The sequence below is a fragment of the Miscanthus floridulus genome, unplaced genomic scaffold, assembly GCF_019320115.1.
Source record: "Miscanthus floridulus cultivar M001 unplaced genomic scaffold, ASM1932011v1 os_2044_1, whole genome shotgun sequence".
NCBI lineage: Eukaryota > Viridiplantae > Streptophyta > Magnoliopsida > Poales > Poaceae > Miscanthus > Miscanthus floridulus.
The window spans coordinates 1,051-13,623 of record NW_027098063.1 but is presented as its reverse complement, the minus strand read 5'-3'; the positions used below and the strand labels follow the sequence as shown (position 1 = coordinate 13,623).

At 45.0% G+C, this 12,573-nt stretch overlaps 2 protein-coding genes across 2 annotated transcripts; both read right to left on the bottom strand.

Annotated features, from left to right (window-relative positions):
* Positions 1–319: 319 nt before the first annotated feature.
* LOC136534551 (zinc finger protein 36-like) lies at positions 320–1,114 on the bottom strand. Its single transcript, XM_066526965.1, has one exon. It carries the CDS (start codon positions 833–835, stop codon positions 320–322), a length of 516 nt encoding a protein of 171 aa, XP_066383062.1. The 5' UTR covers positions 836–1,114.
* A 10,273-nt stretch (positions 1,115–11,387) lies between these two features.
* On the bottom strand, positions 11,388–12,194 carry LOC136534550 (zinc finger protein 36-like). The gene has a single exon (XM_066526964.1). The coding sequence runs from the start codon at positions 12,088–12,090 to the stop codon at positions 11,515–11,517; it is 576 nt and encodes a 191-aa protein (XP_066383061.1). The 5' UTR covers positions 12,091–12,194; the 3' UTR covers positions 11,388–11,514.
* Between the last annotated feature and the right edge of the window lie 379 nt (positions 12,195–12,573).

Genomic DNA, 12,573 nt, shown 5'->3' with positions numbered 1-12,573 from the left:
TATTTATGAACTATGAAACCACCATGTTCGGTAAGATGCCATGTCAAATGTCTGTTGGCCACCAATAAGTTGTACAAATACAAAGCTATATACATTCATTAACTTGTCCCCAATCCAAAGCCCTAGGGAAAGTCTGCAGGGTACATATGCAATGCATCTATGAACTTTTTATCCAGACCATCTTTATTCGATTTAGCCACTACTCAGCTGTCATTGTTTCGTCTCCCGACTGTATGCTTGCATGGATTTTCAGTTAGTTCACGCAGAATTTGACGCCCGATGCTTCTTGGCCGGCAAAGGCAAGGGGCTCTGAACCTCCTCATCCTCGCCCCGTCGTCATGACGCCGTCGAATGAAACGTCCGGCACAAGGGTCGTCAGGTTGAGGTCAAGCCAGCCCGCGCCCGCGCCTTCAGTGCTGGGCGGCAGCGAGGCCGGCACCGACGGGCCGTGCAGGTAGTGGAACCTCTTGTGCCCGCCGAGCGCCTGCCCTGTGGCGAAGTACCTGTGGCACACCGTGCAGACGTGCCGCCCGGCGCCGGCGCTCCCGGACGATGACGACGCCTCCGCGGCTCCCTTCTGATGCTGGGATGACGACGACGATGGCGCCCTCCCATCGCATGCTGCCGCCGCAGGCTTGCGGTGGCTCGCCTTGTGGCCACCGAGCGCTTGGTACGACGCGAACGCCTTGCCGCAGACTGGGCAGCGGAACTGGAGCGGGAGCTCGGACGCCGCCGCCCTCGCGAGTAACGGTGGCGCGTCGTCGTCGGCGCCGGCTTGCTGGCACGCCGCGACCAGCGCCGCAAGGCACAGGGACAGGTAGTCGTCTTGCCCCATCTATCTATCACTCTAACGATCCTCTGATCTCCTTGTAATGATGAGCTGTAGACACTGGTAGGTGTAGTGTAGATGGAATGGAACTCCTGTGACCAACTGGGATCTAGTAACACACAGCAGTATTTCATGCAGTTGCATCCATGGACCATGGTTACCTACTTATACCTTGGGAGCACTGGCCGGCCTGAATGAAAGAGCGGGGCGATCGCGTCAAAAGAAGCACGAGGAAGCAGCCGCGGAAGACGAACGCGAAGTGTCGACAGCTTGGAAAGTGGAAACGATCTGTGAGATGACTGATGGCGTATATATCCCGCCTGCTACACACCTGCGCTCGTGCGTTTGAATCGTGCGCCCTAGTCCTGCCGATTCTGTCTTCCAAACACCATCTCAACTTGCAAATTTTCTAAACAAAATGCGAGGAACTTTTGTGTACAGAGTGCCGCGATTTCTCTTGTCTTTTGGGTAAACAAAGCGATTGGTTACGAACTCTCTGATGAGCATTCTAGTTCTAGAAACGATGATTGTTTCCTTGACAGCTGCACACATTTACCATGTGTCCACGTCGTAGAGAGAGACGCGTCGGTGGTCGTGCCCAGTCTTCTTGCTTTATTTGAGCAAAATGCTCAGTCTTGTTTGTGTGCGACCGATCTGAGACAATTGTGGCAACATGCTTTCACTTTTAGGCCTAGTCGGTCTTTCGAAAAAAAAACTTTAGGCCTAGTCCTTGTTAACGGGCCGTCTCGCATCCATCAGGATGCCTGCCTGCCCTTGGCGCCACTAGGCCCGATCACCAGACCACGCAGCCGCGCCTATCAATGTTACTATTGGGCCATCAATCAACCAGACAGAACGTATCGTTCGTCAATGGCGTCATCGACACACAAAAATAAACCGTCAACGGCCCAATGCTGCCGTCAATGGCTCCGACCGTGACACGAGACAGGACGGAAGAAGCAGCAGAGATCGGTCCAGTACTCCAGTTCTCGCATCAAAAGCGACGTCACCTGGGCCGTTGCGATCTCGCCGCCGACCTCTTCAACGACCCCTCTGCAGAGAAGGAGTGTTTGATTTCGTCTTCTAAACTTTAGTCGTTGTGCTATCGGATGTTGGATATATGCATAGAGTATTCAATATAGGCTATTTATGAAACTAAATGCATAGATTGAGACTGTTTTACAAGACGAATTTTTTAAGCCCAATTAGCCAATGATTTGACAATGTGATGCTACGATAAGCATTTGCTAATTGCGGATTACTAACGGATTCTGTAATTTGTATTTTATTAGTATCTGAACAACCCATACAACACCCATGTGACACTTCCTAGACTTTAGTCCCTGAATCCAAACACCCCCAAGTAGAAGCCACTGAGAGCCGGACGCGGCCGATGGATGGGGATGGGGATGGATGGATGGAACCCGAACCTAGGGATGTGTCGTCCATGTTAGGTTGATCTCCACCAAGTTGGCCCAACGGTTAATTGGGCTCTTGATCCGCGCCTTGATCGAGGGCGCCCAGCCGTTCTCCTGGCTAATGGGCCCTCGTCGCGCAACACTATAAAGAGGAATGTGGGGGCCGGGGCACAAGGTACGAAGTTCAGTGCAGCCGTCAGTTACCCATCGAGTCTAACCCTAGTCCGATCAAGAGGGGAGTGATGTGAGCAACGGAAAGCTCCATCAGGGTCGTTACTGGACCGCGCCCTGCTACGATACTACTTCTACTCCAACATCAGTGGCCACGTCGCGGCGGTGCCACGGCCGCCACTGCATACAGCGAGGTACATCACCAAGTCCTTATCTAAGTTATGTTTTACACACTAGATCTATGCCTAGATGGTCTTAAAAATCTATCATTGGTATCAGAGCCATGTTCTAGTGAGTAGATATAGTTTGGGCCACGGACTGTTTCACCGTACTGGGCCAAATGAACAGTACACACTGAGTTTTGTTTTATTATTTTTCCAAAGCAATTTTTTAGTTTAAATCTCTGTCACAATTTGAATCAACAGGATAATTTTTTCAGAGAGTAGATGAGTACAATAAAATGCTTCTGAAAAGTAGATAAATGATTTTTCATGTTTCCGCTATAAAGTTTAATGTTTATTATCTTCTAATTAAATTCGAACCAACTAGAAAATTTAATTTGAAGAGCAGTTGATTTTGGTTCAGTAAATTATGATTATATTTATCCTCTAATTTAAATTGGAGAAGTAGTTCAATTTTGTTTAAGTTAGATTATGGTATTGTTATTTTCTGACCAACGTTGATGATGACAATATTATAATGAGTTTAAGTTTGAGATTTAAATCTCTGATAAATTTTATACCAACGTGGTCAATTTTTTAGAGAGCAGATAAGGACCAAGAAATACACCTAAACTAATAGAATGTATTTTATTATCAAGTTTTTCGCTGCAATGATGTTGATTATCTTCTAATTAAATTCGAACTAACGGGAGAATTTAATTTTGAAGAGTAGTTATATGTCTTCCAAGTTAATTTATGAGTTTTATGCATTAATTCTATTTTTTGAAAACAGTGATGTAGAATTGATGCAGAAGCATCTTGTATGTTTTATTTTTAACCGATGAGATCACTCGGCTTCATGCCAACAGGTTGCGATGCTGGGCTATGTGAATGAAAAGGCTTGAGTCAAGCCAGTCCAGGACTATTTTTTGACTATTGGTTTACTAATTTCTGATTAAATTAGAACCAACGGGAAGATTTAATTGAAAAATAAAGTATAAGTGAATGTTTTATGATAAAAGTTGCAATAAGTAACATACATGTCTAATTTGACCAACGTTGGATTAAGCATGTGTGTTTGTATATAGATTTATCATGCATAGGGAGTAGTTTGGTATAGTACTTATGCTAGTGAACCAATGTATCCCAGCTGGGTACCCTAAAACACACTCCCGCTTGCGCCCCAGGCACAAGCAAGACTAATCTATTCCACTCCTGTCACGGGGTCCAAGTCCCCATCAAAACTTGGACTCCAAGCCCCCACACTTGAGACCCGATCTCAATATAGTGCTTAGACCTCCACCTTTCTTCGCCTCCAATCAGTCAACCCGGAAAGAGTCGGAACCCACTACAAGAGCGTAACGAGCCTTCCTGCTCCCATAAGCAAGTATGTGCTTGGGATAATAAGTTTGTGACATGACTACCATCTACAGCAATGGACGGTCCTTAATCGTCACGAACAGGGAAAAACAGTGTAACCAAGCTAAGCTCTGTTGGTCGCGGGACACAACCTGTTACACCAACCATTATCCATACCATATCCATATCCGGTCGCCATTTTTTTCATCATTTTATTATGAGAGTAATAATAATAATCACCTATTGTGAGTAACGGTAGGTTACTCACGCTACCAAAAACCTAAGCATAGCAGCTACTCGAACCTGCACTAGTAAGACTCTTATGATAGGTATATCTATACATGTGGTTTCCATAAAATTCCTGTAATGTAAATGCACATAACATATAAACAGTGATTATAAAAAATAAAGAGTTATGTACCGGGGCTTGCCTTGGACATGCGTGGTTGAAAGGTCCTAATAGCAAGAGGAGGGGTGAATAGCCTATTAAAAATTTCTACAACAACACTTAGCAAACCAGTTAGACAAATATGAGGCGAAGCGAGTGTTGCACCAGCCTACTAAAAATGCGAGCCACCTACTACAATTCTAGTTTGTGGTAATGTAAAGCGTGAGAGCAAGATGGTTATACTGCCGAGTCGAGGAATGAACCAATCAATCACAAGAATGAGTACCAATGAGGACCAATCACCTCGGAATTAAATGATGACACAATGATTTTTTATCGAGGTTCACTTGCTTGCCGACAAGCTAGTCCTCGTTGTGGCGATTCACTCACTTAGAGGTTCACGCACTAATTGACATCACACGCCAAACCCTCAATAGGGTGCCACACAACCAACACAAGATGAGGATCACACAAGCCACGAGCAATTTACTAGAGTACCTTTTGACTCTCTGTCGGGGAAAGGTCAATAACCCCTCACAATCACCACGATCAGAGCCAGAGATAATGACCAACCTCCGCTCGACGATCCTCGCTGCTCCAAGTCATCTAGGTGATGGCAACCACCAAGAGTAGCAAGCGAATCCCGCAGCGAAACACAAACACCAAGTGCCTCTAGATGCAAGCACTCAAGCAATACACTTGGATTCACTCACAATCTCACTAAGATGATGAATCAATGATAGAGATGACACAATGAATCAAATGGCCAATAGAGTGAGCTTGAGCCGGCCATGGGGCTTAAATAGAGAGCCCCCACGAATAGGGCCATTGGTTCTCTGTACCCTAAAAAGTCAGGGCGATCAAACTCGTCGGTCGTATTGACCGGACGTAGGACCCTAGCGCTCGGTCCTCAGATTTTCACCACGTGTCCCCTGCTTCAAATATTGATCGCCTGATCTCAACGGTCATCAGTGCACTTAAGTTATGACCAAACACACCGCTCAAAGTGACCGGACGCACCATCACTAGCGTCCGGTCATTTCCAATAAGGTTCCACTCATGACCAGACGCGTCCGATTATAAGCAATCGGACGCAGACCAGCCAGAGTCTGGTCGTTTTCAGAGAGCTCCCCAAACCTTTGTTTTGCGATCGGACATGTCCGCTCCTGTACGATCGGACGCAGCACCTAAGTCCGGTCATTCTCCAACTGCCATGCGTCACTTGATGTCCCCCATGCTACCACGGCAGTGTACGTTAGCACTGACCAGACGTAGGCCCTGAGCGTCCGATCACTCTTCACGCCAGCGTCCGGTCATGAAGACCGAGACCGCGCGCTCACAGCTGCTACTGACCGGACATAGGGTTCAGAGTTTGGTCACTGTGTGACCAGCGTCCAGTGCACTCTGTGAAACCCTGTCTTTTCTATACATGGCACCGGTGCCACCGTCGGACTATCCACCGGTGAAGTTTCGAACCATTGCTCCCAAGTGCTAAACATAATCTGTATCACTTTTGTGCATATGTGTTAGCATATTTTCATAAATATTTTCAAGGGTGTTAGCACTCCACTAGATTCCTAAATACATATGCAATGAGTTAGAGCATCTAGTGGCACTTTGATAACCGTATTTTGATATGAGTTTTCACCCCTCTTAATAGTATGCCTATTGAACCTAAATGTGATCACACTCGCTAAGTGTCTCGATCACTTAAATCATAAAAGCTCCTATCAATTTTATCTTTGCCTTGAGCTTTTTGTTTTTCTCTTTCTTCTTTTCCAAATCCAAGGACTTGATCATCAACATGGCATCACCATCATCATGTCATGATCTTCATTCGCTCCACCACTTGGAGTAGTGCCACATATCTCATAATCACTTTGGTAAACTAGGTTAGCACTTAGGGTTTCATCAATTCATCCAAAACCAAACTAGAGCTTTCAGTGGTGTCTGCTGAGTCAGTCAGTGGTGGCTCCAGGACCTCCTCCTGCACGAGAATCTCCTCCTCGTACTCCTCGATGATTTCCTTGAACTCGTGATCGTCTGTGGTCACGATCTCCACCAACTCGTTCTCTACATGCAAGCGATGATAATGCAACATTTAGTATTTAAGCAACAATAACTCTTAAAATAAGAATATATCTACTAAGCTACTAAGCTAGCTCTAATGACTAAGATACTAAGCTAACTATTATTTTCAGCAAACAAGGCAGTGGGTTCATCTAACAAGTATGAACTTAGCAACTAAAAATATATCCTTACTCCTACTAACGATTTAACATCTATTAAAACAAGGTGTATCCCACTACCCTAACACTTAGGCTATTCTAAGGCTACAAAAATTACAGTGAGCACATAATAATACAATGAAACTACCATAAAAATTTTAGGTCTAAAGCTATTACCATTTTAGCACTAAAATTCCTATAATTATTTGCTTAACAATATTAAGCATTTTTAAACTATTTAAAAGTTTCTAATGTCAACATATATAAGCATGAATTAACTATCCCAATAGACAGAGCAAATTACAGGAGTCTAATAAAATTTATTGCACAATTTTTGGACACCTACATGATTTATTATAATTTACAAAGATCAGCTCAAACTAAATTAGAAAAACATTTGCTAATTCCCTAGAAAAAAGGGAAACCAGTTTCTTGTATGGCCCACACTCGCGGTGCAGCGCACGCACGCAAGCTGCCCGCTGACCCGGCCCACACAACGCAGGCCGGCCCGTGACACAGAGAGAGCCCGCGCACGAGGCACTTTTGTGGCCAACACCCCGAATTCTTCCCAAACTGCACCATAGTACTATCACTATTCCTATCACTCACAGCTACTCTCACTTAACCCCCTAGAATTCTAGAAATTTTCCCACGCACACCCCCCGGATGACCCCGTACTGTGGCGGCACAGGCGGCATGGAGAAGCTTTGCCTCCCACCAGAGGTCCACAACAGCCCGTCGGTCGGGCCTGACACTCATCTAGGGTTCCACAGTACCTACACCTAGCAGCGACGCGAGGCTACTGGACATGCTAGAGATGGCTACGGTGGCGCGTGACCAGCCGCAACAGTGGCGCCGCCGCCCCAACGAACTAGAGCTGCTACGGTCCCAACCAGCTACCGTGAGAGCATCAAGGGACTACCATAAGCCAAGCCGCGGTGAGGGTTAGAGCGAAGAGCAATGGAGGAAGGCCGGCCACTGTGCGACCAAACCAAGCAGTGACGTACCGCGGTGGCATGGTCGCATTAGCGACTGTACTAGGGTGCGTAGGGCTAAGAGGAGAGCAAGGTGAATGTAGTGGCATAAGTAATTAGGCTCAGGTGGAGGAATGAAGGTCTGCCCATGGTCATGGCTGAGGCACAGCCTTAACGGCACGCCGGTGGAAAGTAGCTAAATTAGGCTTGACTGGGCCTTAACGGCCGCGCGAGCAGCAGCAGCGGCCCCACACCGCAGCGCCCCCGTCGGACCGGACGGCCGGCAAGGCTAGCCGAGCACGGACAGCATGTGAGCGCGCTCAAGATGCACCGACGCGACGACATCATGCCCCTAAGACGTGATGACCGCTCCCACTCGGGGAAACGGGCCGAGGATGTGCTGTGCACGGTTTTTAAAGCTCCCGCCACGACCAAACCGCTGCTACAAAACGTAAACGGTCTTAGCTACACTCAAGATGGTATATGAGACTACCAAATCGAGCTATAATACTACATCACCCCTTAACCCAATCTCTCCAAATAATTTGCTAAACATAGCAATGTCTAGCTGTTGACAAACTTTGAATTTTTTCTAAGTTTTTGAGCTGAACTTGATTTCAATTTGCAATTTCTAGGCTAGTAGAAATATTAGTTAGTAATATCATTTTTCAACAAGTATTTCACTGTCATCTATAAAGTTCATATTTCAAACTTTATTTAAGGGTCACATGTGTGTTCTATAGTATTTTTGTTCAATAAAAATTGGTTTACAACCCTACTTGTTAATTGTACGAAGTTATGGAGTAACTTTTTGTTTAACACTTTTATTGATCGTTTTAATTGCAATGCTTCATCTATGCACTCCATCACATGCACTAACACATAAATATGATGCTCATGATGTGTCTTAGTCAGGGTGGGCGTTCGGTTCTCGGTTCGGTTTAGGTTCGGTTCCCTCGGTTATTGATGAAATTTGGTTCCTAGAAAACAGGAACCGATCGGTTCCAAAAAATTTTAGGAACCGAGCATTTCGGTTCTCGATCATTTCGGTTCGGTTCTGGTTCTAACCGAAACTAACCAAAATTTTTCAGAAGACCTCAAAACAATAATAAATATACTTGTTCTAAGGCAAATTTATGCAACACTATATTCATTTTTAATAATAATAATATATAAGAAATCAATAGCAATATAGTAACACAAGTTCAAATATAAAACACTACACATAAACCAAACATAATCCTATATAATACAAGTAAGTGAAGCATAATTCATGTAATTCGGTTCTTTCGGTTAATTCGGTTAACCGAGAGTAGGAACCGAAATTTTCTTCGGTTATTTCGGTTCCTCAATATCAGGGACAGAATAAGGAACCGAATTTTCTAATTCTGGTTCTTCGGTTTTGATTCTGGTTCTTTCAGGTTTGGTTCTCAGTTCTCGGTTAAATTTGCCCAGGGCTATGTCTTAGTAAATGATTTAGGGTGTAACACCGAGGGTGTTACAAAACCTAACTCGGCTTGTCGCGCCGACCCACATGGCGTGACAGCGTCACGCCAGATTCGCTTGCGCGATAGGGCAAGGCCCACGCCTAGGCGCACACTCCGCCATGCCAGCTAGGGTCAACGATGGGCGCCACCATGGCTCGGCTTGTCGCGCCAGCGCATGTCGCGCGACAGCGACCAAAAGGGTCAGTTTTGCAAATACTTCTTTTTTGGGATTAGTATTAAAATATTGATTAAAGAAGGAATTAAAAATAAAAAAAATCCCCGCCTGCTATGGGTGGAGGTAGACAACGATTGAGCCAAGGAGGGGTGGGGGAGACATAGAGATGGCCCGACGATGCCGAGTTAGCATGGTGGGGGTAGCTAGTAAGGCCAGACATGGCAACTATGAGGTTCGCCATGGACGAGGCAAGCCGGTGGTGGTGGTGGCGAGCTCGTGGACTCGCAGCCACGCACAATGAAGAAGATGGCCAGGGGTTGAAGATAACTCCATAGCGTACTATTAACATTATTAAGATCCAATGGCTATGATTTGTCACGCGAGAGAGACACATAAAACAGGCACATGATGTATACCAATTCGTAATTTGTAACTATGTCCAATAGTAAATCTGTTGTGTAGCCTTTGAAGATGAATATGCACATAAGCGAATGGACTATTTTGTTTTTGTCATAAATCATTTATATTTAACCAGATAGATCAATAAAAAAATTTGCGCGACGCAAACTTTTGGAGGCATAATTTTATGTCTATTCTCTATTCCTTTAAGCATTCCCAGATAAATTAGTCATATTTTGTGGTAGACGAAAAACAATTTGATTTGTTGTCCAAATAAAGTATTGGAACGTTACAATAAAAAAGTAAAGGTTAGATATATTCTTGTTATAATAAAACAACAGTTTTCATTGCCTTTACAATTTTACTTAATTAGCAAATATGTCTGTATGTATAATTTATCGCGTAGTGCTCGTGCCAATGATAATAAGGTGCCGAGTAGCAATTTTTGTTGGACTTAACTGGGTCTGGCCCAAACTTAAAACAACCAACAGCAATAACAAATGCTAGTGTAATAAAGATGAATCTTGTATGAAAAATTAAGAGAAGATTGGACTCAACTTAAATAGGTGGCTATTGTATATATTTATCATGAGTTTAGTAAAGGTAGAAGGACGCGAACGGGCTTGGATAGCTAGGCCAAGGGTAGGTGTAGTGCTTGCTAAAGTTTTGCTCCTCCGAACTCAAATGATGGACGTCTGCAGCAGCATGCTGCTTAGGACCAGCGCTCCGGCTGGGAGCCTACTCAGTCCTCACACACAGTACTTCCCTCCGTCTCAGAATATCTGTCGTTCTCGCTTCCTGAGAAACAACTTTAACAAAATATATATTAAAAAATATTATTATTTATGGTACATAATTAGTATCATCGGAAAGATCTTTGAATCTAGTTTTTTAATAAATTTATTTAGAGATACAAATAGTTGCTAATATTTTCTACAAATCGAATCAAACTTGTGGCACGAAAACCAAAAACGACAATTAAATCGGGACCGAGGGAGTATCATTTTTCTTCATTTTTTATTCATAGTGAACGACAGGATGTGATGGATGACTGGTGCTGTACTCTGCTATAAGAGCAACAGAAGCTAAAACGTCTGGCTTTTTTTATATTTTTTTTCAAATGGGACGACATGTACTGTGGGACGGAGAAAAGTGAGAGATGAATGAAGGCAATCGCCCTTCATATATATATATATATATATATATATATATATATATATATATATATATATATGCGAGGAGTGTTTGGTTGTTTAGTCGCTTCTAAAATTTATGTTACATCGAATATTTAGATGTTAATAAAGAGTATTAAATATAGATTAATTATAAAATCAATTACATAGATGGATGCTAATTTCCGAGATGACTTTTTTAAGCCTAATTAATCTATTATCAGCACATGTTTACTGTAGCACCATATTATCAAATCATGGACTAATTAGGTTTAAAAGATTCGTCTCGTAAATTAGTCGTAAGTTATGCAATTAGTTTCGTAATTAGTCTATATTTAATACTCTATGCATGTGTCAAATATTCAATGTGATAGAAATTTTAGGAGGACGGTGTAGTAACCAAACAAGCCCTAAGTCCTTGGTTAAATTTACACTTTTAAGGTAGAACTGGTAAAAATATCTTAGTATTTGCACAAATATTTATCCGGAGGCAAAATATTTATGAACAATGAAACCACCATGTTCGGTAAGATGCGTGTCAAATGTCTGTTGGCCACCAATAAGTTGTACAAATACAAAGCTATATACATTCATTATCTTGTCCCCTATCCAAAGCCCTAGGGAAAGTCTGCAGGGTACATATGCAATGCATCTGTGAACTTTTTATCCAAACCATCTTTATTCGATTTAGCCACTACTCAACTGTCATTGTTTCGTCTCACGACTGTATGCTTGCATGGCTTTTCAGTTAGTTCACGCAGAATTTGACGCCCGATGCTTCTTGGCCGGCAAAGGCAAGGGGCTCTGAACCTCCTCATCCTCGCCCCGTCGTCTGACGCCGTCGAATGAAACGTCCGGCACAAGGGTCGTCAGGTTGAGGTCAAGCCAGCCCGCGCCCGCGCCTTCAGTGCTGGGCGGCAGCGAGGCCGGCACCGACGGGCCGTGCAGGTAGTGGAACCTCTTGTGCCCGCCGAGCGCCTGCCCTGTGGCGAAGTACCTGTGGCACACCGTGCAGACGTGCCGCCCGGCGCCGGCGCTCCCGGACGATGACGACGCCTCCGCGGCTCCCTTCTGATGCTGGGATGACGACGACGATGGCGCCCTCCCATCGCGTGCTGCCGCCGCAGGCTTGCGGTGGCTCGCCTTGTGGCCGCCGAGCGCTTGGTACGACGCGAACGCCTTGCTGCAGACTGGGCAGCGGAACTGGAGCGGGAGCTCGGACGCCGCCGCCCTCGCGAGTAACGGTGGCGCGTCGTTGTCGGCGCCGGCTTGCTGGCACGACGCGACCAGCGCCGCGAGGCACAGGGACAGGTAGTCGTTTTGCCCCATCTATCTATCACGCTAACGATCCTCTGATCTCCTTGTAATGATGAGCTGTAGACACTGGTAGGTGTAGTGTAGATGGAATGGAACTCCTGTGACCAACTGGGATCTAGTAACACACAGCAGTATTTCATGCAGTTGCATCCATGGACCATGGTTACCTACTTATACCTTGGGAGCACTGGCCTGCCTGAATGAAAGAGCGGGGCGATCGCGTCAAAAGAAGCACGAGGAAGCAGCCGCGGAAGGCGAACGCAAAGTGTCGACAGCTTGGAAAGTGGAAAAGATCTGTGAGATGACTGATGGCGTATATATCCCGCCTGCTACACACCTGCGCTCGTGCGTTTGAATCGTGCGCCCTAGTCCTGCCGGTTCTGTCTTGTCCAAACACCATCTCAACTTGCAAATTTTCTAAACAAAATGCGAGGAACTTTTGTGCACAGAGTGCCGCGATTTCTCTTGTCTTTTGGGTAAACAAAGCGATTGGTT